The sequence below is a fragment of the Canis lupus genome, chromosome 15 (genome assembly GCF_048164855.1).
Source record: "Canis lupus baileyi chromosome 15, mCanLup2.hap1, whole genome shotgun sequence".
Taxonomy (NCBI): domain Eukaryota; kingdom Metazoa; phylum Chordata; class Mammalia; order Carnivora; family Canidae; genus Canis; species Canis lupus.
This window is the reverse complement of record NC_132852.1, coordinates 53,132,475-53,160,334: the sequence shown is the minus strand read 5'-3', so window position 1 is coordinate 53,160,334 and position 27,860 is coordinate 53,132,475. Positions and strand designations below refer to the sequence as shown.

Sequence of the window (27,860 nt, the reverse complement as noted above, 5' to 3'; positions counted from 1 at the left end):
CGTTTTGTGCTGGTCTCAGCCTATCCATAGTACTGAGAGGTGAGTCCACACAGACCTCTCCTGATTCAGAGCCTTTGCTGCGGTTGGACCTGCCCTTGTGGTTCTTATGATTACAAGATGTGCATTAGCAACAACCATCAGGGAACTTTGAAAAAACAATGTTTATTACTCACAGGTTCTGGAGGATACACAGCACACACACAGGCCACACAGTGAGGTCAATACTGGCTTGATATTCATCTCTGAGCCAACTGAATTTCAATTCAGAAGTGAGTTTTTATCCAGCAGATAATCTGGTATTTTTTTATTATTTTTTTAATCTGGTATTTTAGAAAGAAATCGTAGGCATCTCCCACATTCTAGGAGGGTGGTCACATCAGCCCAACTAGGATAAAGAGAGATCCACCTCTGTCTCCATCACATGGCTCTTGACCATTTGGCAAGACGGTATTTATGGTCTTTATGTGAAACGCTTTGCTCCCCAAACAAAAGACCTGAGGTGTGACCATCAGGAAGCAAAAGGTAACAACAGTTAACAGTTTATCACTGCAGGCTTTTTTCCCATCCCTCCTGCCTGAGCTGGAATGTTCTAAACATCCTCTCCCCTCTCTTGATATTCCTCCTTTATTCTTTCCTTCACTACCCTCTTCTTCCAGTGAGAAGCAAAATTCAGTAGAAAATGGTTGAAGGGTTGGGGAGAACAAATGGAAGGATAACGTGGAGCAGACCTGTCTTCCTACCCCTGCTCCCCGAGTCCTAAGCAGAATCAGCAGAATGGAGAGAAACAGTGGTGTTGCTTCACTGAGTCCGCAGGTCTGGCCTCTGGTGTGAATCGAGGCAAACTGCTCCCTATGGGGCGGGAAGGGTTAAGGACCAGCGCCAAGTCTGGGCTTTGGTCTGAGATGCAAGGTGGTGGACAGCAGGATACCCGGCTGCCTTGGGTGTCAGAGGCGGCACCGGTGGGTGCAACCGGCCTCGTGAACATATTCAGCACATGCAGTGGGTCTTCTCCTTCGGGTCCTGGGCCAGGACGACGGGCCTGGAATCCGGGGCCGGGCTGTCCAGGGTGCGCTCCCCAAGTAAGTGCAGGCTGTTGCGGGCGATCAGCTCCCTGGCCATCAGCGTGAAGACCTCGTCTACATTCTTAGACTCCTTGGCAGATGTCTCTAACACAGCAAGGAGGCCGTATTTCTCAGCCAGGGTGCAGGCATCCTCAAACAGGACGTGCCGCTTTTCCCACAGGTCACATTTGTTCCCTGGGAGGGAGAGAGAAGCAAATATTCCACTGAGAAACTGAATCTGGTCTTTGTTTTGTTTTGCTTGTTATATATTTTTTAAGATTTTATTTATTTATTCATGAGAGACACAGAGAGAGAGGGAGAGAGAGAGAGAGAGAGATTGAGACAGGCAGAGGGAGAAGCAGGCCCCACGCAAGGAGCCCAACGCGGGACTCGATCCCCAGACTCTAGGATCACACCCTGGGCCCAAGGGAGGCGCCAAACCGCTGAGCCACTCAGGGATCCCCTGTTTGTTTTTTTTTTTAATGAACTTTTAAAAGAAATATTTTCAGGTGCCTCGGTGGCTCAGTGGGTTGAGCACCTGCCTTCGGCTCAGGGCGTGATCCTGGGGTCCTCCAGAATCAAGTTCTGTATCGGGCTCCCTGCAGGGAGCCTGCTTCTCCCTCTGCCTGTGTCTCTGCCTCTCTCTCTGTGTTTCTCATGAATAAATAAAATATTTTAAAAAATTTTTAAAAAGAAACATTTTCGTTGGGCAATATTCACATATGATTCCATCATAAACAGCAATTGTGGGCAGATTTACTGAAAATGAAACCGCTGGTGGATGGAAACAGAGCTGCTGTCTTAAATCACTATCAAATGATCAAATGTAAAAAAAAAAAAATCAAATGTGATCTTTAGGAGGCGTGAGAAGGGGGTGGGAGGTGTGTGCTTTACTGGCAGAGACAGGTGGAGCCTCCGTGTTGGAAGGAGGGGCCATCATTCCTTCTAGGTCTAACAAGGTAAAGACTGACCCAGAGGGAGTCTCTTGATCTTCTCTCTTCTTCCTTCCAATCTTGTTTCTCTTTCCGCTCTTTTCCTTTTTTTTTTTTTTTCTTAAATTTTTTTTTTATTTATTTATGATAGTCTCACAGAGAGAGAGAGAGGCAGAGACACAGGCAGAGGGAGAAGCAGGCTCCATGCACCGGGAGCCCGATGTGGGACTCGATCCCGGGTCTCCAGGATCGTGCCCTGGGCCAAAGGCAGGCGCCAAACCGCTGCGCCACCCAGGGATCCCTCCGCTCTTTTCCAAACCACAAAGTGTTGGAAACTGTGGTGGGAGGGGGTCTAGCTGAGGAGATGGTGATAAGGACTTGCTGGATTAAAGACATAGAATGGAAAATGCAGGACTTAGCTAACCCTTACATACAATAGGATGCGGACTGTGAGTGTGCAGTTCATGCTGTAACTATTGCTATTCCCCTCAGAGTTATAGAACATTCCAAGTTACCCCAGAGTTCAGGGAGGGGGGCACCTGGGTGGCTCAGCGGTTGAGCATCTGCCTTTAGCCCAGGGCGTGATCCTGGAGTCCCGGGATCGAGTCCCACCTTGGCTCCCTGCATGGAGCCTGCTTCTCCCTCTGCCTGTGTGTCTCCCTCTCTCTGTGTCTCTCATGAATAAATAAATTAAATATTTAAAAAAGAAAGGAAGAGAAAGAAAAGAAAGCTCAGTGAGGGGTTTTGTGAGCCTGGCCCAGGACTGGTTACAGAAGGAAAAGTGACCCATCTCTCTTGCTTTTCCACTTCAACCCCACATTCATCCAGTCATCGGACTTTGATTCCTCTGAGGCAGGAATCTTTTTTTTTTTTTTTTTATTTACTTATGATAGTCACAGAGAGAGAGAGAGGCAGAGACACAGGCAGAGGGAGAAGCAGGCTCCATGCATCGGGAGCCTGATATGGGATTCGATCCCGGGTCTCCAGGATCGCGCCCTGGGCCAAAGGCAGGCGCCAAACCGCTGCGCCACCCAGGGATCCCGAGGCAGGAATCTCAAGGTAAAATTGTTCTCCTACGGGGTCTGTTCCACTAGACATCAGGATTGATTACAAAGCTACAGTAATTAAGACAGGCCAGACTGGTGTTTCTCAACTTGTTTTTTTCCCCTAAAGGAGCCTTTTTAGATCCCTTTTCCCCATAATTAACCCTCCCCACCATGAAAGCCTTTAAAACGTTTAATTTTGAAACAATTACAGACTCACAGGTGTTTGAAGGAGGTGCTTCAGGGAGATCTCAAGTACCGCTCCCCCTACTTCCCCATGGGTAACCTCTTGGGTAACTATAGTCCGACTTCAAAATCAGGAAATGAACATTGGCACATCCCACAAAGCCTCTGCAGATTTCAGCAGTTACACAGTGCACTCCTGCAAAGGAGTGTGTGTGCACATGTGTGTGCACGTGTAAAATCGTGTGTGATTTTATCACATGTGTACATCCCTCCATCCACCACTGCAGCCAAGATACAGAACAGTTCCATCACACAGAGTGCTCCTTCATGCCATTGCTTTGCAACCTCCCATCACTTCTAACCCCCAACCATGAATCCATTCTCCATCACCACAATTTTGTTATTTCAGGAATGTCACAGAGATGGAGTCATACAGGGTGTCACCTTTTGAGATTGTCTTTTTTCACTCAGGGTAATTCCGCTGAGATCCATCCAAGTATGTGTTGGTAATTTATTCCTCTTACTGCAGGGTGATAGTTCGTGGTATGAGTGGACCAGAGTTTAAGTGTCCATCCATTTGAAGAAATGGAGTTGATTCTAGTTTTCAGCAATTATGATAGAGTGGCTATGAACATTTGTATATAGATCTCATGAAAATTTAGTACCAAAAAAAAAAAAAAAGAAAATTTAGTACCGTAGATACACTATATATCTGGTCCTTTGGAGGACACAAGCCGTGGTGGTGTCCAAAGCACTTTTGCCCCACAGGAGAACAAATGAAATAGATCAGCAGAGTAGACTAAAAGTTCAAAAACAAGTTCACAGATACATGCACCTTTTACAGAAAGATGGTATCACAGAGCAGTGGGAAAGGTTGACTTTTTAGTAAATAGCACTGGTGCAATTAGCTCTTTTTTTTTTTTTAAGATTTTATTTATTTATTCATGAAAGACACAGGGAGAAAGAGAGGGGCAGAGGAAGAAGCAGGCTCCACGCAGGGAGCCCGACGTGGGACTTGATCCTGGGTCTCCAGGATTAGGCCCTGGGCTGAAGGCAGTGCTAAACCGCTGAGCCACCAGGGCTGCCCGCAATTAGCTCTTAATATGAAAAATTACAAGGATGTGGTCCATACACCCCACCGCACATCAAAATCAGTTCTGAGTAGATTGCAGATCTGAAGGTAAAAGTCACAGTAAATTAAAAGAGAGGGAGGAGGAGGAGGGGGAGAAGGAAGAGGAGAAGGAAGAGAGAGAGGGAAGAAAGGAGAAGAAAGAAGAAAGAAGAAGAAAGAAAGAAAGAAAGAAAGAAAGAAAGAAAGAAAGAAAGAAAGAAAGAAAAGAGAAGAAAAAAGAAAAGAAAAGAAAAAAGAAAAGAAAAGAAAAAAAAGAAAAGGAAAGAAAAGAAAAGAAAAGAAAAGAAAAGAAAAGAAAAGAAAAGAAAGAAAAGAAAAGAAAGAGGGGCACCTGGGTGGCTCAGTGGTTGAGCACCTGCCTTTGGTTCAGGGCATGATTCCAGGGTCCTGGGATCAAGTCCCGCATCAGCCTCCCTGCATGGAGCCCGCTTCTCCTTCTGCCTGTGTCTCTGCCTCTCTCTCTGTGTTTCTTATGAATAAATAAATAAAATCTTGAAAGAAAGAAGAAGAAAGAAAGAAAGAAAGAAAGGAAGAAAGAAAGAAAGAAAAAGAAAGAAGGAAAATTTGCTCCAAAATGCAATATTTAAGAGTATCTTGATGACTTTGATTAGGGGAGAACTTCCTTTTTTTAAAAAAATATTTTATTTATTTATTCATAGAGACACAGAGAGAGAGAGATGCAGAGACACAGGCAGAGGGAGAAGCAGGCTCCATGCAGGGAGCTCGATGTGGGACTCGATCCCAGGTCTCCAGGATCACACCCTGGACTGAAGGCGGCGCTAAACCCGCTGAGCCACCAGGGCTGCCCAGGGGAGAACTTCCTAAATAGGATACAGGAAATAATAATCATTAAGGAAAAGATGGATGTATTGAAATACATTGAAATTGAAAATGTCTATTTAGGGGCACCTGGGTGGCTCAGTTGGTTAAGTGGGCAACTCTTGATTTCAGCTCGAGTCATGGTCTTGGGGTTGTGAGATCAAGCCCCATGTCGGGCTCCATGCTCTGTGTGGAGTGCCTTGTCCTTCTGCTCCTCCTTCTGCTCATGCTCTCTCTCTCAAATAAATAGATAAATAAATAAGTAAAGCTCTCTCTCTCAAATAAACAAACAAACAAATAAATAAAATATTTAAAAATATATATTTATGTAGGGGTGCCTGGCTGGCTTAGTCGGTAAAGTATGTGACTCTTGGTCTCCGGATTGTAAATTTGAGCCCCACGGGATCCCTGGGTGGCTCAGCGGTTGGTTGAGCATCTGCCTTTGGCCCAGGGCATGATCCTGGAGTCCCGGGATCGAGTCCCACATCAGGCTTCCTGCATGGAGCCTGCTTCTCCCTCTGCCTCTCTCTCTGTGTCTTTCTGAATAAATAAATAAAATCTTAAAAAAAAATTTTTGAGCCCCATATTGGGTGAAGAGATTACTTAAAAATTAAAAAAAATTTTTTTAAAGATTTTATTTATTTATTCATGAGAGACACAGAGAGAGAGAGAGAGGCAGAGACACAGGCAGAAGGAGAAGCAGGCTCCATGCAAGGAGCCTGATGTAGGACTTGATCCCGGGTCCCCAGGATCACACCCTGGGCTGCAGGTGGCGCTAAACCGCTTCACCACCGGGGCTGCCCCCCCAAAAAAAATTTTTTTTAAGTAGGCTCTGCGCTCAGTGTGGAGTCCAATGAGAACTTGAACTCACGACCCTGAGATCCAGACCTGAGCTGAGATCAAGAGTTAGACACTTAACTGACTGAGCCAACCATATGCCCTAAAACTAAAATCTCAGAAAACAAATACACCATCAGGAGAGTGACACAGCCACCCACAGGATAAAAAACGTGTTTGTAACACACATTGCTGACAAAGGGCTCAGGCCTTGTTGGTGAGAGTGACCGCAGGGAGCACAGCTAACGGCAGTCTGGCTGCTGCCCTCTGTCCCCGCTGGCCAGTGTGGAGGCCCCAGGCCAGAGGGTGGCTCATGCAGACCCAGGCCACAGGCTGCAGGACTCCGTCCCTCTGTCAGGCCACGTTGGCTCAGGGCCAAAGGAATCTTCCTTCCAACTGTGTTCAGTCTGAGACGCTGCCTGCCTGCTTTTACGGTGGTGGGCTGAAAACTGACTCCCAAAGACTAGGTTCTAATCTCTGGTCTTTGCAGATGTTATGAAGAATCTCAAGATGGGGAGAGAAACCCGGATTAACCAGATGGGCCCCAAATACAGCCACATGGATCCTGATGAGCAGGGTGGGGGGAGACTTTACACACACAGAGGAAGTGAGGTGAAGAAGGACGTGCACGCTGGATGTTGCGGCCACAACAAAGAATGGTGGCAGCCGCCAGAAGCTGGAAGAGGCCAAGAGCAGTCTCCCCTAGTGCCCCCAGAGCCTTGATTTGGGCCTAGAGATTCTGAGTTGATTTCTGGCCTCCAGGATTGAGAGAGAACACCTGCCCACGATTTTAAGCTGCTCTGTTTATGGTATTTATGACAGCAGCCACTGCAAACTGACCCAGGTACACATCTTCAAGACGGCTGCATGCATAGTTACAGCCAGGGAGGCTTAAGCTCTGCTTCTGGAAGGAAGATGTGAGAGCCCCTTGGTGGGGGGAGGGATGTAGGAGTGGGAGTCCCTGAGCTGGGAGTCGGGTCTACCCTGGGCATCCCTCACTTTGAGCTGTGGGTTCTGGGCTTGATTGCCCTCGGTCTGCCTTTTATGACCTGCTCCCCTAACCTGCCCCATCACCACAGCAGGTTAGAGCACTGACTGTCCACTGCCCAGCCTCTCCACAGCTGGGGGCCGCACACCTCAGGACGAGCTGGTCACACGGTGGAAGGGAGAGAAACTGTGTGTTTGCCACTTGCAATCTGAGTCCTCGCTTGCTAAGTGCTGCATGTTGGGTGCCCAGTGAGATGGCCCTGCCCTGAACGCAGGAGTTCTTCATCTTGTCAAGGAGACAAGACACACACACAGTTCGGTAACTACCAGGGGACCCCTGGGTGGCTCAGCGGTTGGGCATCTGCCTTCAACTCAGGGTGTGATCCTGGAGTCCTGGGATCAAGTCCCCCATCGAGTCCCCCATCGGGCTCCCTGCAGGGAGCCTGCTTCTCCCTCTGCCTGTGTCTCTAACTCTCTCTGTGTCTCTCATGAATAAAGAAATAAAATCTTAAAAAAAATTACTGTACCAGAATTTTCTTTTTTTTTTTTTTAAGATTTATTTATTTATTTATTTATTCAGAGAGAGCAAAAGAGAGGCAGAGACACAGGCAGAGAGAGAAGCAGTCTCCATGCAGGGAGCCCGACGTGGGGCTCAATCCCGGGTCTCCAGGATCACACCCCAGGCTGCAGGCGGCACTAAACCGCTGCACCACCGGGGCTGCCCTGTACCAGAATTTTCTGATCCAAGATAGGCCATGAAATAATATACGTCAAGGACCAGGTGAATAGTAACAGTTGGTAGAAGTACAGGCATATAATCTCTGGTCCACATTTCCTAAATCCTAAAAGCTCAGAAACTCTGGTTTTCTGGTAATTCCTTTGACAGTAAAGTCTGCCTTAAACTGGCATCTGAAGTTTTCATTCACCCTGCTTTGTATGTCCATTCACACGCTTCAGTGCACTGTATAAACACTCATGCATTTGACCTGGGGGGGGGGGGGTTGGCCCAGACATGCTGAGGGTGTTGTGTAACATAGAACGCCTATATCTTAGGCATAGAGAGCTTTTGCTGAGAGACTGTGGACCTGGAAATACAAGAGCAGTTTAAGGGGAAGGTCTGCCTGAAGTCCTAAGGGGTCACACAGCAGGTGCCCAGGGAAGTTAGGAGAACACCCTGTATAGCCTATAACAGGAAGCTGGCTCCTGAACACCTCACTCTGATGGAGAGTACCAAGAGCCAGGAGGTCACAAACAGCAGAAGGGATGAGAAAAGGGTAAGAGCCAGCCTCCTCTGGGAGGAAAGCAGGGAGGGCACTTGTCTGTTGTGCGCAGGAATTTGTATGCTCTCTTGAGGGCAATGGGGGCCACCGCGGATTTGAAACAGAGGGACCCTAAGTGGGGGGGGAGGGGGCTGATCTTCCTGTAAATGGCCGGAGAGGAGGAGCAGTAGAAATCAGTGCCCAAGCCTCTCTCTGACATTTGTGTAAATGTCTGTGAGGGGCTGCAGTAAACTTGTGAGAGAGAGAGTACCCTTGTGTAAAGAAATAGAGTAAGGGGGCGAGGACACTTCTGTGAGGGAGCAGCACAGCTGACTTTTCTAGACTAAGGGGAGGAGGCCACGGAGAGAAAACAGGAGGACCCAATATGTCAGCCCTTGGGATTGGGCACATCATAAACTGACACATCCTGATCATCTTTGGGGGGATTTCTAGGACCAGTGACAAAGTGAGGCAGAGGTGGTTGTGAGGAGCCACAGACCTGGCTATGAAACCACCATAGCTGTGAGCTTCCGGGAAATCCTGCAACATCCCTCCTGTCCCCATCTGTGTCTGTGGCAGAGGAACTAGTAGTTCAGGAGGGCGCTGGGGGGAGTCAGCAAGGGAGGCCCAGCACCTTGGAGAAAGGGTGTTGTCTTCCAAAGAGAGCTGAGAAGGGAGGGGGCCTGGGGGCCAGCAGCTTCCAGGCCTGGAGGAAGGACTACTTCATTGTGAGAAGCACGGGAATTTAATGGAAAAGAGATCCAGTCCCCCTTCCTGGGAAAACCCCAAGTGTGATTAGTGAGATGCACATTTTTCACCCTTGGGTGCCTCTTCTCTGGGAGCTACGCCTCGTGGGCTGTGGGCCTCGGAGCCCCTCTGGCCAGCACAGAGGAGCTTCACCTGCTCCGCCAGGAAATAACGGCTTCCCCTCACTGGGATCTTAGCACCGCGCTAAGTGCTTCCTGTAGCCACCAACCCAACAACACACCTGCAGCAGGTATCAGTTTAGTAGAGGAGGAAGTGGAAATTTAGAGAGAGTAATGAGTCCAAGTGCAGAGGAGAAGGGCAGAGAGGGAGAGCGAAACCCAAACCTGACTCCAAAGTCCAGTTACATGCAGTGACTCAGGAGAGGGCTCAGAATTGCACCTGGAGCCGGCTGTTTTGTGTCACTTGTCATCAGCATCTTCCTAGCAACCTTCCTGGTCCTCACACCCCAGGGCTGGGGCCCTGCTCCTCAGGAAGCAGCTATCCTGAAGGATGCAGGACCCCTCGGTGAGCATCCTCCTTCGCGCTTCCCAGAAGTGGTTGATGGGGAAGAAATATGGGTCTTTACAGGGTCAGTGTTTATTTCTCTAACTCTGAACTCTGCTTGTAGAAGCATCCTTTATACCAGAAGTCAAATTATGAAAGTTTCTGATTCCAGGGGCAGCCCGGGTGGCTCAGCGGTTTGGTGCTGCCTTCGGCCCAGGGAGTGATCCTGGAGTCCCAGGATCGAGTCCCATGTCAGGCTCCCTGCATGGAGTCTGCTTCTCTCTCTGCCTGTGTCTCTGCCTCTCTGTGTGTCTCTCGTGAATAAATAAATAAAAAAAAAAAAAAAAAAAAGAAAGTTTCTGATCCCAAAGGGAGTCTTGGGGTGAGAAGCTACAGGAGAGAGGCACCTCACTCCTCCCAGAGAGATAAGGTGCCCTCCATGGGGGAAGCCTCGCTAATCCCTCTTCCCTGGTGTCTGCCACGTGGGACAAGCCCCTCTGAGAAAAGGAGGGGACCCAGAGGGAGGGGCATCTACTTGGGCAACAGACTATGGTATCTGGAGGTTTTGATCTGATGCAGCAGGAAGGAGGCAGCCACTCTAGGCTCTTGGAATGACTTTGTTTCTCAAGCTAGGAGGAGCAGCATGAGTTCCAAGGCAGCATTCCCTTCAAGTCTGTGCATAGGACAGGGGCCGAACTATGAAGCAAAACGTCCTTTCTGGAATCCTGATAGTAATAATGAATGGGCTAGATGTGCCAGTAATAATGAATGGGCTATACACGCCAGTGACTTCTAGGGCCCCACCCGAGTCCAGGCTTCGCATCCCGTGACTGATTCTCCACTGGGGCCCAGCTGCTTGGTCTCAGGTAGGCACCTTGCCCCAGGCCCGCCCATCCTTGGTTAGGCCAGCAGCCTGGGTCATGCTTTGCCATGAAAAGAAGGAACGGGGGCAGTGGGATTCCCTTTCTGAGGAATGTGAGCAAGCGGATACTGAGAGAATGAGGTTTGTGGCCAGAGTGAGGGGGGGATGATGTCAGAAACTCCATGAGTGAGGATTCCAGGGTAAATGGGGGCAGCCCCCACTACTCCTGCAGTGAGAAACAGCTCTGAGGGAGGGAGGGAAAACAGGTACACAATACAGTGCAAGGAGGCTGATTCCCAGGGCTCAGGTCCTGAGAGGAGGATGCTTGTCAGAGGGGGGGCTGGCTCCACTGGCTCCTGCTCTGGCTGGGGCTCAACCTCTGGCTTCTCCTGGGTCCTAGGAAGTCGCCCCCTCACCATAAGCCCTGAATTCTTTGGAACAGAGATGAGTCAGATCCTCAAACAAACTTCCTAGAACAAATCCTATAGTTTAGTAAGAATTTACCTGGTTCCAGGCACTGCTAAGCAATTTATGTACAGTATCTCATTACATATTTACAACCCACTAAGTATTAGTCACATCTTATAGATCAGGAACTAAGGCTCAGAGGGTTGCCGGCCGCAGAGCTAGGCCATGCTCGTCAGAGGATGAATAAGCCATTAAACACCATGCGTTTAGCTCTTTGTCAATCTCACAGCCAGCTGTCTAGGCTGGTGCTATGCAAACTTCCATTTGCCTATGAATCTCTTTTCCTCTTAAAATGAAGCTTCTGATTTACTAAGCCTGGGATGGGGCCTGAGAGCTTGCACTTTTTAACAAACCTCAGCTGGTAACTGCTGGTTCGTGGGCCACACTCTGAGTAGCAAGGGCCTAAACGATCATGTCAAAATTTAGCAGCCACTTGGTTAATAGCCGTGTGGACAGGAGGAAGGAAAAGGCAGCTCCGTTTGCAAAACTGAAACTACAGAGAAGGGATGGAAACCTTACACTGTCTGAATGTTCAATAGGACGGCTCACGTCTTAAGCTGGCAGTTTCCTTGGTGCGGTTGAAGTTGCTGCTAATTTTGATGGTGGTTTGTCGTTAAGATTGGCTTAGGGGTGACGGGCACTGAGGGGGGCAGTTGATGGGATGAGCACTGGGTGTTATTCTGTATGTTGGCAAATTGAACACCAATAAAAAATAAACTTACTACAAAAAAAAAAAAAGATTGGCTTAGGGGGCAGCCCTTGCGGCGCAGCGGTTTAACGCCACCTGCAGCCTAGGGCGTGATCTTGGAGACCCTGAATCGAGTCCCACATTTGTCTCCCCGCAGGGAGCCTGCTTCTCCCTCTGCCTGTGTCTCTGCCTCTCTCTGTGTGTGTCTCTCATGAATAAATAAATAAAATCTTTTAAAAAAATTGGCTTAGGGTCCTAGCAGGTGTAGGGAGTCATTCACGGATAGTCAGTCACCCGCCTCGGAGTGGCTCCCTTGGGGATTTGAAGCCCATCTGATACTGTAAGCCTCAGACTGCAGGGTATTTCCCGTGTGGTCTACACACGTTTGCATCAAATCAGTTGGGGATGTCTTCATAGAGAAGCCCGGACCCCATCCCAGGTGTCCGGGAGGAGACACTCTAGGGTGGGCCTTGGAATCTGTATTATCAACAAGTTCGCATCCCTTCCCACCACCCCCCATTCTCAAGTGGATCTGATGGGAATTCTAAGCCAAACGCTTTCCGAGGTCCCGTCCACCGCCTGCACGTTTAGGATTCCCCGTTCCCTTGCCGTCAGAAGCATATAAAAGCTGAGCATCAGCAGAGGGGGACAGGACAGAAAAGCTAAATGCTTCGAAAAGGCCATACCAATCAGCATAATGACCAAGTTTGCCGCTCCGTATTTTTCTATCTCGTGGATCCAGTGAGGAACAGACTCGAAGGTGGACCGTCGGGTGAGGTCGTAGGCGATGATGGCCGCGTGGGCACTGCGGTAGTAGCTTTGAGTGATGGTCCGGAAGCGCTCCTGACCTGCGGTGTCCCACACTTGCATCTGCAAAAGGGCAGGAAAGGGGGTTCGCATCAGGAGTTCCCAGGCCTGCCTGCCGGGAGCTTGCTCACCTAAGCTGTCTGGAAACAGCAGGTTCCTGGGTCTCACTTCGAGATAACCCCAATTCAGTAGGTCTGGAGTGGGGCCCAGGGATCCGTGTTTCCGTGTGGTCCTCAGGATGATTTGGGTGTGCTTTCAGGTTTGGAGCCACCATCTAAGGGATGCTTTAGTTGGAGAGGTGTATCCAATGTCTTGGGTCTGCTGTTATATATATATGTATTTTTTCTTTTTTTAAGATTTTATTGATTTATTCATGAGAGAAACACAGAGAGAGGCAGAGACACAGGCAGAGAGAGAAGCAGGCTCCCTGCGGGGAGCCTGATGTGGGACTCGATCCCAGGACCTCAGGATCAGGCCCTGAGCCAAAGGTAGACGTTCAACCACTGAGCCACCCAGGCATCCCTTTATTTTTTATTTTCATTTTTTAAAGATTTTATTTATTTATGAGTCTGGTGTTCTTGATCTTGTTTTTTAACCTCCAACATCCCTTTGTCTAGATATTGGGATTTACCTTTGAACCTGCTCAAGGTGCTGGTGCTGGCTGAACTGTTCTGATTTTAAAGGACCACTCAGGGATCCCTAGGTGGCTCAGCGGTTGAGCACCTGCCTTCAGCCCAGGGCATGATCCTGGAGTCCTGGGATCGAGTCCCACGTCAGGCTCCCTGCATGGAGCCTGCTTCTCCCTCTGCCTGTATCTCTGCCTCTCTCTATGTTTATCATGAATGGATAAATAAAATCTTAAAAAAAAAAAAAAAAGAAAAAAAAAAAAAGGACCACTCAGCTGTTTATGTCTAGGAGTGTCTTTTTATTTTTTTTTTTTTAGGAGTGTCTTTAATAGTAATCCCTTCTCTCTCTCTCTCTCTTCTTTTTTTAAAGATTTTATTTATTTATTCACGAGACACACACACACACACACACACACACACACACACACACAGAGAGAGAGGCAGAGACACAGGCAGAGGGAGAAGCAGGCTCCATGCACCGGGAGCCCAACGTGGGATTCGATCCCGGGTCTCCAGGATCATGCCCTGGGCTGAAGGCAGGTGCTCAACCACTGAGCCACCCAGGGATCCCAAGTAATGCCTTTTCAATGGCCATCCCACGGGGGCATCCGTTTGTACACCCTCCCACTATATCTGAGGGTACCTGTTTGTTCACTGTCTCACACTGTTTATAAAATGTACTCATTAATAATTGATTAGTTCATCAAGTAAGTTCTGCACCCATTGTGGGGCTTGAACTCATGATCCTGAAATCATGAGTTGCATGCTCCACTGACTGAGCCAGCCAGGCGCCCCTATACAACGTATTTTTTATTTTTTTATTTATTTTTATTTATTTAAAAAAAATTTTAAAGGTATTTATTTATTTATGATAGTCACAGAGAGAGAGAGGCAGAGACACAGGCAGAGGGAGAAGCAGGCTCCATGCACCGGGAGCCTGATGTGGGATTTGATCCCGGGTCTCCAGGATCGCGCCCTGGGCCAAAGGCAGGCGCCAAAGCGCTGTGCCATCCAGGGATCCCACAACGTATTTTTTAAAGAAAGATTGTAAACGTACCCCAAACTAGAGAGAATAAAACAAGGAACCCTCATATATTCATCACCCAGACTCAGTAATTATCAAGATTCCAGCACTCTTGCTTCATCCAGCCTCTTGTGTTTTCTTTGAGGTGTTATTTTAAAGTGAATCCCAGGCTTTATGTCACTTCCTTTGTGTCAAAAGTGCACATTTTCGTACATAAGCACAATGCCACCATCACTGCTAATCAGCTATTCAATAACTTCCTGGTATCATCTAATATGTTAAAATTGTCCTAATTACCTCCAAAATGTCTTTTTACTGTTGTTTTTACTTAGTCAAGATCTGAAGCAAGATTGTGTTTTACATTTTCACCAACACTTTCTGATCTTTTCTAATCAAATAGGTAAAAGTCTCTCACTGTTATTCAAATTTGCACTTTTAAAATTATGAGTAAGGATGGGCACCTTTACAACTTGACATAAATTTCTGAGCTAGTTCTATCGAACTTACTATGAAATAGCAATTTCGTACAATCTGTAGATTGCCTACTTTTTGTGTTTGGTTGTTATTCTTAGATATCTATTGTGGCTCTTTCACATTAAAGAAATAAGCCTTTTGTCAGTTCCATATTTGCAAATATTTTTCTCCAGTTTGTCATTTTTTAAAATTTTGTTTACAGTATTCTTGTGAATGTAGAAATATGACCTTTATAACATTATATAGAGATATATAAATTTGGCCTTTAGATAGTTGTGATTTTCCTTCATGGCATCTGAGTTCTTGTCTTAAAAGGCTGATTTCCTGGGGCACCTGGGTGACTCAGTTAAGTGTCTGATTTCAGCTTGGGTCATGATCTCAGGGTCCTGGGATCGGCCCTGCATTGGGCACCACTCTCATCAGGGAGTCTGCTTGTCCCTCTCCCTCTCTGCGCCCCCAACCCCTGCTTGTGCTCTCTCTCTCTTTCAAATAAATAAATAAAATCTTTTTTTAAAAAGGGTAATTTCTCCATTCCACAATGATAAAGATAAATATTCCAATGATTATTTTTTCTGGTATTCTTATGCTTTCATCTTTTATATTTAAATCCTTTATTCCCCAGGGATGTGTTTTGATGTTAAGAACTCTAGCTAAGGGGCACCTGGGTGACTCGGTTGGGCATCTGCCTTCGACTCAGGTCATGATCCCGGGGTCCTGGGATGGAGTCCTACATAAGGCTCCTTGCCCAGTGGGGAGTCTACTTCTCCCTCTGGCCCTCCCCCTGCTTATGCTCTCTCTCAAATAAATATATAAAATCTTAAAAAAATAAAACAACAACCCAAGCACTCTAGCCAAGAGAAGAGGAACCAACCCTGTGCTTTTCTGACCTTTACTTTCTTGCCATCAATCTCAAGGGAGCGCACAGTGAAGTCCACCCCAATCGTGTTCTGCTGTGTCTCTGTGTAGACCCCAGATTTGAAATGCTGAACCACACACGTCTTCCCCACGTTGGAGTCCCCAATGAGGATAATCTTGAACAAATAGTCAAAATTCTCATCTGCTGCTCTGGATGAGCTGGAGAATTGCATGGCTCCTGCCACCTAGAACAGACCTAGGAAGAAAAAAAGAAATCCAGCATCTCTTTAGTGAATGAGGCACTGTTCTAGGCACTCGGGATGTAGGACAGGATGAGGGAAAGGGAGGTTATTCCTTCAGAGGACTTGCATTCTTGTGGGAGAAAGACACTAATTACTGGCCAGGTGCGAGGGAACCTCCCCCACAGGCACACACCTGCCTACATGAGTTGGCATTCCTTTGAAATGAAGAGTTTAACTGCCATTCTCTGTTGGGCCCAGGACACAAGCAACACTATTGGATGACAGCATTCACTAAAATCTTAGTCACTGAGGCCAAGAGATCCCCCATGTTCTATCAAGTGCCCAGAACCAGAGGATGGCAGAGGCGAGCCTCCGGGCATTCATCAGCTGGAGGTCATGCCTAGGTGTCATCCTGTCTCCGCTTCACACAGGGAGGAAACCACACCCCCCAACTGTGGAAGACAGAACGTCCAGGCAACCAACAACAAGGACCGACAAGATTTGACAGAGAAGTCAGTTTGGGGAAGAGTGACGTGGCCTTTTTCTTCTGGTTTTCTTGACCAGGAAGTTAGGATTTGGAGAATATTTAAGATGAAAACTATGTGGAGCACCTGGCTGGCTCAGTCCGTAGAGCATGTGACTCTTGATCTCATGGTCGTGAGTTCTTCAAGCCCCGTGTTGGCTGTAGAAATTACTTAAAAATAAATACGCTTAAAAAAACCAACCCAGGGATCCCTGGGTGGCGCAGTGGTTTGGCGCCTGCCTTTGGCCCAGGGCGCGATCCTGGAGACCCGGGATCGAATCCACATCGGGCTCCCGGTGCATGGAGCCTGCTTCTCCCTCTGCCTGTGTCTCTGCCTCTCTCTCTCTCTCTGTGACTATCATAAATAAATAAAAATTAAAAAAAAAAACAACCCAAAATGAAAACTATGGTTTTCAAGTGTTTTTTGACATATTTTACTATAGGCTGGGAAATAACGTGTCTAAAGATAGTGTTTTCCAAACTAACTGGTTATGTCAGAACCAACTAGAGGAGATAATTAGAAAGATACATTCCTAGAGCCTATCCCAGATCTACTAAACATATTTAAAGACACACACAGACACGCACACACGCACTCACGCACCACACACACACAGGCACATGCTCCGTGGGTGATTCTGATGACCCTCTGGGTTTGGGGAACAGTGATCAACACAATCTCTTGAAACTTCATTCCCACCTCAGCATTTCTGCTTAAATATCCACCTGTGCTTTGATATCTTTGATTACAAGGAATTCAGTCTCCTGAAAAAAAAATCCATTTGGCATGTCCAACTCTAACTTACATGGGGTTGAACTCTATCTCCCTGGGGTTTCCATCTGTTGCCCCTCGTGCTGTGCCAGCACTTGGCAGATTCCTATTCCACATGACAGCCCATCAGATATTTGAGGCAGCAAGCATATCCGCTCAAGGCAAATATCCCTGGGCCTTTCAACTGTTCTTCACATGATGTTGTGTTGGGTCTCCTCATCCAATGTTTCATAAAAATACATGGAAACTTATCCCTTTGATGATTAAATTTGACATGCTTCACATTGCTCCTGCCTTATGACACCCTTCCCCATTTCTTCCAGTTTCATTTTTTGGTCTTCTCTAAAGTCAGGAAAGGACAAATCTGCATCATCACACAATTTTAAAAAGCACCCAGATTCATAACCGTGTATGAAAACCCTGAGCTTTAAATGGATGAAGAAGTATCCCATACCTCTCTTGGACGCCTCTGAAGTCACCTATGGCAAATGACCCAGCAGACAAAAGACACAACGAAACCACTCTTTCCCTTCTGGCTTTTCAAATAAAGGCCATTCCACTTCCGGTGTCATATCACTGTAACTTGAGCAAGAATCTTCCTTCCACATTCCCCCTCCCCCAAGTAAGTTCTCAGGCTCAGGGTTTGGACAAAAGCCCCTGCTACCTTGGCCTCTGCCCCCCCCCCCCCCACCAGAGAAATGAGCAGTGCCCACCGCAGGTGCCCTCCATCCCGCATCCCGTAGCTTTCACCTTCCTGGTTCACCTGTTGCTTACCTGGCTCGCTCTCTCACCTCTGCTCGCAGGTAATGTTTACTTTATGCTCCTAGTTTTTTCCCTTTCCGTCCTCCGTGTGCCTTTCCTCCTCCCGCCTCACCGGGGCCGCGGTGGAAGCTGTCGCTGGGTCCCCAGGTGTCGGGGGTTGGCGACCTGAGAAAGTGAAAGGAAAGCGCGAGCCCGGGGCGCAGCACAGGTGAGGCGCTGGCCAGCACTCCCCACGCAGCCAGCCTTCCCGCCCCGCGATCGCCACCCAGCAAAGCCGAAGGAACAGGACTAGCCGCCTAGCTCCCCCTTCCTTCTCTCTACTCCCCTTCTTATTTGCATCCTTTGCCCCCAGTTTTTCCTGGGGTCCCTCGTTTGGCTGGGGGTGGGGGAGGCGGCTAGCTGAGAGGGCGGCAAGGTCAAGGAGGTTACAGATCTGGGTCTTGAGTCATTCCATTGTTTCGTGGACTTGAAAAACTCTCTTTGAAGAGCCACTGAGAGAAGGGAGGAGATCCAAGAGAAGATGAAAAACCAAAAACCAAAAACCAAAAACCAAAAAACAAAACAAAACCCCCAAACAATTCTGAACTTGCACAAAAAGAGAGAGCTGGAAAACATTCCTGTTTCCCTCCCTCAAAAAAGTCTACCGCAGAACAAAGGTTAATTTTTAGGTCTGGAAAACCTTGAGTTTATCAGTCTCCTGTTGGCAGCAGAAGCAGAAGGCTGAGGTGAGTTTTCCTTAAGTTTTGCTCTCGCAGAATCTGGAAGAATCACCACTTGTCAGATCTCAGGTACTAGATTTTCTCCGAAATGTAGGATGTAAGTGTAGGCAGTTACGCTACAATGTGCGAAATGGAAATACCAGACTGATAAAATGTTTAGATGGGTATGATGTTTTCAAAGTGTGAGCTGAGACCTATTAAGGAATCATGAAATCAATTTTTGTGGGTGGCAAATTTTTTTAAGACAGTTCCATGCTTAACGTGGGCCTCTAACTCACAACCCTGAAACTGAGAGTCGGTTGGCAATACCGACTGAGACAACCAGGTGCCCCTGCAACCAGCATTTTTACAGAAGAAAGTGGGACAAAATTCCAGAGTATATCTCATGCAGTTGAGGCTAAGTACTGTTTTGTATAATGGTTGGGTCAGTTGTATCCATGCATGAATGTACGCAGGTGATGTAAAATGTATCTCTTACATTTTGGGTTGAGGTCTAGAAAGATTGAGAAGCACTGAAATCGAGGAGGATTTATTCACTCTCCAAGAGCATTTCTTTCTAGGATTCCTTCAGAAAACCTTTAAATTATAACTTCTCTTACCCATATTCCATTTATGCATCACTCTTTAGTGCAAAAATGCAATTACTCTTTTTGAGTAATAAGCCCAATGCTGGCAGGTAGAGCAAGAAAAGAAAAGGCACTGCCAAATGCTGCTCCTGCACATTGTCATTCAGGAAGCCACAGTCATCTGTCTGTGAATTGAAAATGAAATATGGGGCAAGATCCCCCACCCGGTATGGGCAGGAGGCAGGAAATAAAACCTGGTGGATGTTAATGTCAGTGAGGCTAGGTGTCAAAATGGTTTCTTCTTCTGGTAATGGTTACTGGGGAATTAAAAAAAAAGTCAACTGACTCAGCCCTGGTGCTTAGAGAACATCTAGAAGTAGAAGTCAAATAGTACAATGTCTAGGGACGCCTGGGTGGCTCAGCGGTTGAGTGTCCTGCTTCTGGCTCAGGGTGTGATCCCGGGGTCCAGGGATCAAGTCCCATATCGGGCTCCCCGCATGGAGCCTGTTTCTCCCTCTGCCTGTGTCTGGCCTCTCTCTCTCTCTGTGTCTCTCATGAATAAATGAATCACATCTTTTTTTTTTTTTTATCAATTACATCTTTAAAAAAAATACAATGTCTAGATGGTTATGGAAGTTAGGGAGAGAGAGATTCTCCTTCCCCCGTTCTGACCTTTTCCACCGGACCCTCTCCACCAACGCGACTATGAGTGCAAAGAGCATGGCCTGGGCTTCCTGACCTGGGTGGTAGTGACACAGGTTGTGTACTTATTTTATTCACACCCACTCCACACATCCATACACACATATATGTACATGCACACACATATGTTTTACAATATGGACACTTTACACAGTATGTCCTTTTTTTTAGAGAGAGAGAGAGTGTGAGAGAGCAGTGGGGGGCGGGGAGGGGTGGAGGGAGAGGGAGAGAATCTTAAGCAGAGCCCGTGCTGAGTGCAGAGCCCGACTTGGACTCAATCTCATGATCCTGAGATCATGACCTGAGTCCAAATCAGGAGTTGGATGCTCAACTGACTAAGTCACCCAGGTGTCTTCAGTTTAGCCATTTTTAAGGGTTCTGTTTAAAGGCATTAAATATATCCACATTGTTGTGCAATCATCACTCCTATCCATCTCCAGAACTTTTACAGCATTCCCAACTGAAACTCTACCCAGTAAACAATAACTCCCATTTGTCCTCCCATTTCTCTTCCCTCTCAGCCTCTGGTAACCATGATCCTACTCTCTCTCCCTATGAATTTGATCCAGGTATTTCAGGTACTTCATGTAAATGGAATCATACAATATTTATCCTTTTGCGACTGGCTTATTTCATTTAGCATAATGCCCTTGAGGTTCCTCTATGTTGTAGCATGTGCCAGAATTTCATTCCTTTTGAGACGCCTGGTGGCTCAGTGGTTGAGCGTCTGCCTTCTGTTCAGGGTGTGATCCCGGGTCTGGGGATCGAGTCCTGTATCCGGCTCCCTGCGAGGAGCCTGTTTCTCCCTCTCCCTCTGCCTCTGTCTCTGCCTCTTTCTGTGTGTCTCTCATGAATAAATAAATAAATAAAATCCAAAAAATTTTCATTCTTTTTAAAGGCTGAATAATATTCTACTATATATTATATTATGTAATAATATATTTATTGATGTATCAACACCCAACCTCAAGATCAAGAGTTGCACATTCCAGCAACTGAGCCAGCCAGGGGCCCCCTCCACATATTTATATATATGTATACACACACACACACACACACACACACAGAGGCAGAGACACAGGCAGAGGGAGAAGCAGGTTCCATGCACGGAGCCAGATGTGGGACTTGATCCTGGGACCCCAGGATTACACCCTGAGCCAAAGGCAGACGCTGAAACCTCTGAGCCACCCAGGCATCCCATAAGCATCACATTCTACTTTAATGCCTATCTAATAGTAAAACTCTTCCCTTTCCCTGCTGTCTTTATAGAGAGATTTTCTGGGTTGGGAGATTTTATTTTATTTTATTTTATTTTTTAAATTTTTTTAAATTTATTTATGATAGTTACACACACAGAGAGAGAGAGAGAGGCGCAGAGACACAGGCAGAGGGAGAAGCAGGCTCCATGCACCGGGAGCATGACGTGGGATTCGATCCCGGGTCTCCAGGATCGCGCCCTGGGCCAAAGGCAGGCGCTAAACCGCTGCGCCACCCAGGGATCCCAGTTGGGAGATTTTAAAACAAATTCTGTTTCCCCAACAAGTTGAAAGAGGGCCCAAGAGGGCAGCAGACTCTACTTGCAAGTCCCGTGTCTTAAGGCCTTTAATTTTCCGAGAGGCTGTCAGGATCTTAACATTCATCTATTTGGGTGGGTGGAGTGGAGGGCAGAATGGTGAATGATGGTGGCAGATTACTGGCCCGGCCTGCATGGGCCACGTCATTTAATTAACTTAAACAAAAATGTAAAGCATAACCAGGTGTTATGCTATATGTTGGCAAATTAAACTCCAATAAAAAAAATATCTCGGGATCCCTGGTGGGTGGCGCAGCGGTTTGGCGCCTGCCTTTGGCCCAGGGCGCGATCCTGGAGACCCGGGATCGAATCCCACGTCGGGCTCCCGGTGCATGGAGCCTGCTTCTCCCTCTGCCTATGTCTCTGCCTCTCTCTCTCTCTCTCTGTGTGTGACTATCATAAAAAAAAAAAAAATCTATTACTTTTATGGAGGTATGTAATACAAAACACACAACAAAAAAAGCAGTAGAAATAAATATATTCTTTGGGGAAGCAGCATGTTACTTTTTACAAGAAAGCAGAGGGCAGCCCTGGTGGCTTAGCCGTTTAGCGCTGCCTTCAGCCCAGCGCTGGAGACCCGGAATCGAGTCCCACGTCGGGCTCCCTGCGTGGAGCCTGCTTCTCCCTCTGCCTGTCTCTCTCTCTCTGTGTCTTAAATAAATTAAAAAAAAAATAAAATAAAAGGTGGGTTATCTGTTTAAAAAAAAGAAAGAGCAGAATTAAGCTTTTCTGAAAAAAAGATGACCTGTACAGCACTTCTCAAATTGTATTTTCTCTCTCTCTCACTGCTTTTTTCCAGCTTACACCCCTGGCTATCGCCTCCTCCTCCAGCCCAGCAGCCGGGTTCACCGAGGCCTCGCCCCTCCCTCTCCCTCCCACCTTCGTCTCCCTCCACCGCCCCGTGCCGCCCCCTGCGGCCCGCAGGTGATGCCGCGGTCGGACTACAACTCCCAGCATGCTCCGGGGACGGGCGGGTCACGTGAGCGTCCGGAAACCGCGGCCGCGGAGCCGCGGGTGAGGTGGCGGCGCCGGCGAGGGGCTGCGGGCAGCGGAGCCGAGCGGGCCGGACGGTGGGCTGCAGCGAGGCGATTGCGGCGGGTCCCGGGTGCGCGAGCCGCGGCGCGCGGGGTGCGGCCGACAGGGGGCCGGAGCCGGGCTGGGGGCGACGTGTGGGGGCGCCGCCCGCGAGCGCGGTCGGGGGGGCGGGGGGCTCCCCGGGGACGGGAGGGCGGCGCGGGGACGCGGCGGGGGCGGCGGGCGGGCGGGCGCTCGCTCCCCTCCGGCTGGGCTCCCTCCCGCCGCGCGGGGCCGGGTGTGCGGGGCCGGGTGTGCGGGGCCGGGCGGGGCCGGCGGGGCCGGCGGGGACCGCGGGCCCTGGGGCGGGCGTGGGGGGCGGGGGTCGGGGCCGGGCCGCGAGGGCTCCTGCCCGGGAGTGGGAAGGACGGCCTTTGGGAAAGATGCTCTGAGGCCGGAGAGGGAGAGGCGTCGTGATGGAGTAAGTGGGGTTGTGTTCTGGCAACGTATTCGTCACTCCCTCGGTATTCTTTTTCTTTCTTTCTTTTTTTTTTTTTAAGATTTCATTTATTCATGAAAGACAGAGAGAGAGAGAGAGAGAGAGGGGCAGAGACGCAGGCAGAGGGAGAAGCAGGCTCCCTGCGGGCAGCTCGATGCGGGACTTGATCCCGGGTCTCCAGGATCACGCCCTGGGGCAAAGGCAGGCGCCCACCCGCTGGGCCACCCGGGCATCCCTCCTTCCCTCCCTCGGTATTCTTATTTGCCGAATGTCCTCCCGCTGCTCACTCTCCCTTTTGGCGGGGGGTGGGGTGGGGTGGGGTTGGTGGGGTGGGTGGGCGTAATGGGAATGTGTCCACAGGGGTTTTGGTGTTTCCTGAAACGTAAGATTGTAGGTGATCTCATAGTAATTTATTACCGAGTGTTTTTATAGGGAGAAGAGTATGTTCCTGGAGTGAGCGAAAACTGAATCAGGACTGCCAGCTTTCTTCAGTGTCTCGCTGCTGATTTATTTCTTTGCCATTGTTAGGTGTTTACTGTGTGCCAGGCTCTGTACTCGAACGCTCAAAAATGATCTCATTTAATTCTTTTTTTTTTTTTTTGTAAAGATTTTATTTATTCATTCATGACAGACACACACACAGAGAGAGAGAGAGAGAGAGAGAGAGAGACAGAGACACAGGCAGAAGGAGAAGCAGGCTTCATGCAGGGAGCCGGATGGGGAACTCCATCCCGGGACTCTAGGATCACGACCTGGGCTGAAGGCAGATGCTAAACCGTTAAGCCACCCAGGGATCCCCTCATTTAATTCTTAATTTTTTTTTTTTTAATTTTATTTATTTATGATAGTCACACAGAGAGAGAGAGAGAGAGGCAGAGACACAGGCAGAGGGAGAAGCAGGCTCCATGCACCGGGAGCCTGACGTGGGATTCGATCCTGGGTCTCCAGGATCGCGCCGTGGGCCAAAGGCAGACGCCAAACCGCTGCGCCACCCAGGGATCCCCTCATTTAATTCTTAAATGAGAGAATCGAGGCTCAGAGACTTTAAGCTGAGAGTCTGTGGTTCCAACTCGAACTTTAATGCCTTTTTGTGGCCCACATTTGGTTTCACATAACATCATTTTTCTGTTAATCTTTGTTTTTTTGAATTTTATTTATTGGGGTGCTTGGGTGGCTCAGTTGGTGAAGCATCTGCCTTTGGTTCAGGATGTGATCTCAGAGGCTTGGGAACAAGCCCCACGTCGGGCTCTCTGCTTGGCCAAGAGCATGTTTCTCCTTCTCCTTCTGTCTACTACTCTGAGAGATAATAAAATCTTAAAAAGAAACACAGATTTTATTTATTTATTTGAGAGAGAGAGAGCGTGCACACACAAGCAGAGGGAAGGGTAATGAGAGGGGGAGCAGCAGACTCTGCTGAGCAGGGAACCAGACTGGGAGAGGGGAGAGGGAACTTGATCCCACGACCCCAAAATCATGACCTGAGCCACAGGCAGATGCTTAACTGATTGAGCCACCCAGATGCTCCTCTTCCGTTAATCTTTGATTTCCATGTGAAAATTACCCTGAAACAGTACTTTTGTAAAATTAAAGTCAGTGCAATGTCTTGTTTTTCTCTAGCTGTCAGGATTAAGTGTATCATTGAATGTTCTGTTTTGTTCCTCTTCATCCCTGATAAAATGAAATGTCACGGCAATGACCATTAACTGGAGTATAAGCCTTTTGTTTAGGAGAAGGAAAGTTTTTTTTTTTTTTAGATTTCATTCATTCGTGAAAGACACACACAGAGAGAGGCAGAGACACAAGCAGAGGGAGAAGCAGGCTCCACGCAGGGAGCCTGATGTGGGACCTGATCCTGGGACTCCAGGATCACATCTGGAGCTGAAGGCAGGCACTCAACTACTGAGCCACGCAGGCGTCCCAAGATTTTTTTTTTTTAAATACAATCTACCCCATAATTGTGGGGCTCAAACCTGACCCCAGTTTCAGGAGTCACATGCTACTGAACCAGCCAGGTGCCCTGAGAAGGAAAGATTTGTACTGTGAAAACTCCTTGTCTTTGGAATATGTTTAAAATAGGTAGGAAGAATGTAATTTAAGAGCCCTGGAATAAGATAAGAAAATTTTACAGGTAAGTGCTAGATACAATTTAAAAAGAGAAAAATTATAGAAGACGAGTTTTGAGTAAAAGGGTTTTATGTAGTACAGGTAAATGGCTTCAAATGAGATAATATGGGATGAAAAGGAGATTTGTGTGTCAAGCATTGAAGTGCTAAATTACAACATACACAATACTGTCAAAATAGCTCAACTCAACTATGTATTTAAAAAATTTTTTTAAAAGATTTTATTTATTTATTCATGAGAGACACAGAGAGAGAGGCAGAGACACGGTCAGAGGGAGAAGCAGGCTCGATGCAGGGAGCCTGATGTGGGACTCGATCCCGGGACTCCAGGATCAGGACCTGGGCCGAAGGCAGGCACTAAACCACTGAGCCACTCAGGTGTCCCTATTTTTTTTTTTTTTTTTTATTTATTTATGATAGTCACAGAGAGAGAGAGAGAGAGGCGCAGAGACACAGGCAGAGGGAGAAGCAGGCTCCATGCACCGAGAGCCCGACGTGGGATTCGATCCCGGGTCTCCAGGATCGCGCCCTGGGCCAAAGGCAGGCACCAAACCGCTGCGCCACCCAGGGATCCCTCAGGTGTCCCTATTTTTAAATTTTCTTTTTTTGAAGATTTTATTTATTTATTCATGAGAGACAGAGAGAGAGAGAGGCAGAGACACAGGCAGAGGGGGAAGCAGGCTCCATGCAGGGAGCCTGGTGTGGGACTCAATCCTGGGACTCTGGGATCACGCCCTGGGCCAAAGGCAGGCGCTAAACTGCTGAGCCACCCAGGGATCCCCTATTATTTTTTATTTATTTATTTTTATTTTTTTAATTTTTTAAATTTATTTATGATAGTCACAGAGAGAGAGAGAGGCAGAGACAGGCAGAGGGAGAAGCAGGCTCCATGCACCGGGAGTCTGATGTGGGATTCGATCCCGGGTCTCCAGGATCGCGCCCTGGGCCAAAGGCAGGCGCTAAACCGCTGCGCCACCCAGGGATCTCTATTTTTTATTTTTTTTAAAAAAATTTTATTTATTTGTCAGAGAGAGAGAGAGGGAGAGACAGCACAAGCAAGGGGAGTGGCAGGCAGAGGCAGAGGGAGAAGTAGTCTCCCTGCCATGCAAGGAGCAGGATGTGAGGCTGGTTTATGGACCAGGGTCATGACCTGAGCCAAAGGCAGATGCTTAACCTACTGAACCACGCAGGCATCCCTCAGCTATGCATTTAATACTCTTACAGCCACGTTTTTATGTTTCAGTACACATAATCTTTTTACTTTGCAAATGTAAAAACTGAAATCTGAAGAGTAAACTCATTCATTGCTCATCTAATATCCTACTTTTTGGGTCTTTGCATTTGCTGTTCCACTGCTTGAAATGCTTTTCTCCTGTTCTTTGCAAAAGACTTGCTCTTTCCTTTTCTTGGCTCATCCCCAAGTCATCTCCCTCAGTGCATGCCCTGAGGGCCCTACCTACAATGGTTGGGGAAGTCACTCAGTTACCTCTCTCATCTCTGTTTCTTCCCTTGAGAGCACTGCTCCCAATCAAATTATCTGGTTTAACTGTTTACATGTGTATTGTTCTTCTGTAAGCTCCCCAAAAGCAGTGGACTCCTCTGTCTTAAGCCCAAAACGATCTTTGGCACCTAGCAGAGCATTTATTTATTTTTAAAAGATTTTATTTATTTATGAGAGACACACACAGAGAGAGAGGCAGAGACACAGGCAGAGGGAGAAGCAGGCTCTATGCAGGGAGCCTGACGTGGGACTCGATCCCGGGTCTCCAGGGTCAGGCCCTGGGCTGAAGGCGGCGCTAAACCACTGAGCCACCCGGGCTGCTCCTAGGAGAGTATTTAGAACCATCAATAAAGGGTGGCCCAGCTGGCTCAGCAGTTTAGCGCTGCCTTCAGCCCAGGGCGGGATCCTGGAGACTGAGGATCGAGTCCCGTCAGGCTTCCTGCACGGAGCCTGCTTCTCCCTCTGCCTGTGTCTCTGCCTCTGTGTGTGTGTGTGTCTATCATGAATAAATAAATAAATCTTTAAAAAAAAAAAAACCATCAATAAAGATTTTGCCAATGAATGAATTCTTTGACCATAACCAACACCAAATCCTTCCAAAGTACCAGGCACTGTGTTAGGTAATTGCCCTAAATTATTGCATTTAGTTCTCACATCTCATACATGAGAAAACAGATTTTATAAAATAATATCTCTTAACAGATGAAGCGAGCATTTAGACCCAGACCTGACCCTAGTCACTATGCCATACTCTATAAGAAAAAAGGTTAAAATATCCCAAGTTGGGTAAAACATAGTAATTAGAAAGCTTAAAGGTATAAATCCCCTTAAGCTTAAAGGTATAAATCCAGGGGATTTTTTTTTTTAATCCAGGGGATTTGAGGGGAAAAAAATCATACCTTGTTAATAATACACTATTACCACATTTGGTTTCACATAACATCATTTTTCTGTTAATCTTTTTTTTTTTTTATTTTATTTATTGGGGCGTTTGGGTGGCTCAGTTGGTGAAGCATCTGCCTTTGGCTCAGGATGTGATCTCAGAGGCTTGGGAACAAGCCCCACGTCGGGCTCTCTGCTTGGCCAAGAGCATGCTTCTCCTCCTTCATCCCTAACTTCTTTTTGGTGGCCACAGCTGTCAACTCCACTGCTCTTCACCCCTTATTCTTCTTGTTTTACTACAGAGGGCCAGGGTATTCAGGCTTTGAAGGCCATGGCAAAGAGTTTTGTATTTATATCTGAGTCTTGGGAAGCCATCAGTGTATTATAAGCAGAGGAATGAGAGCTGATTTATGTTTTAAGATACATTTCTGGTTGATGTGTGGAGAAGGAGTTGGGGGCAGGGTAGATGAAGAAATGGTGAAAGCCTTCAAAAGGCCGTTGGGGTAGACGTGGTGGTAGTGGGGATGGAGAGAGGAGGATGGATTTGGGATATATTTTGGGGGGTAACTAGTAATGGGTTGGATGCGGAAGTTGAGAGAGAGAAAAGGAAAAGTGAGTAAGTCCTGGTTACCTTGGACAACTTGGAAGCATGGTGGTATTACTTCTAAGGT

The 27,860-nt window shown here is 47.6% G+C and overlaps 2 protein-coding genes across 7 annotated transcripts in view; one reads left to right on the top strand and one right to left on the bottom strand.

The window, feature by feature from the left end:
• Nucleotides 1-142: 142 nt before the first annotated feature.
• RAB19 (RAB19, member RAS oncogene family) lies at nt 143-18,451 on the bottom strand. 4 transcript variants are annotated; one of them, XM_072777430.1, is made up of 5 exons: nt 18,290-18,451; nt 17,640-18,101; nt 15,344-15,567; nt 12,212-12,395; nt 143-1,256 (listed from the first exon to the last, which is right to left on the bottom strand). In XM_072777430.1, exons 3-5 carry the CDS (start codon nt 15,542-15,544, stop codon nt 988-990), a joined length of 654 nt encoding a protein of 217 aa, XP_072633531.1. In that variant the 5' UTR covers nt 15,545-15,567; nt 17,640-18,101; nt 18,290-18,451; the 3' UTR covers nt 143-987. The 4 variants fall into 4 exon arrangements, with proteins under 4 accessions (XP_072633531.1, XP_072633529.1, XP_072633530.1 ...); XM_072777428.1 differs by having other exon boundaries at nt 17,623-18,101; nt 18,290-18,448; XM_072777429.1 differs by lacking the exon at nt 18,290-18,451 and having other exon boundaries at nt 17,623-18,134.
• Nucleotides 18,452-22,126: 3,675 nt separating this feature from the next.
• Nucleotides 22,127-27,860, top strand: part of SLC37A3 (solute carrier family 37 member 3) — a 51,167-nt gene continuing 45,433 nt past the window's right edge. For 2 of the 3 annotated variants that reach the window (XM_072777424.1, XM_072777426.1), the window contains exon 1: nt 22,127-22,275. The gene's annotated coding sequence lies outside the window, so the exon portion shown is untranslated. The remainder of the gene's footprint in view (nt 22,276-27,860) is intronic. The other variant, XM_072777425.1, reaches the window with a different exon arrangement.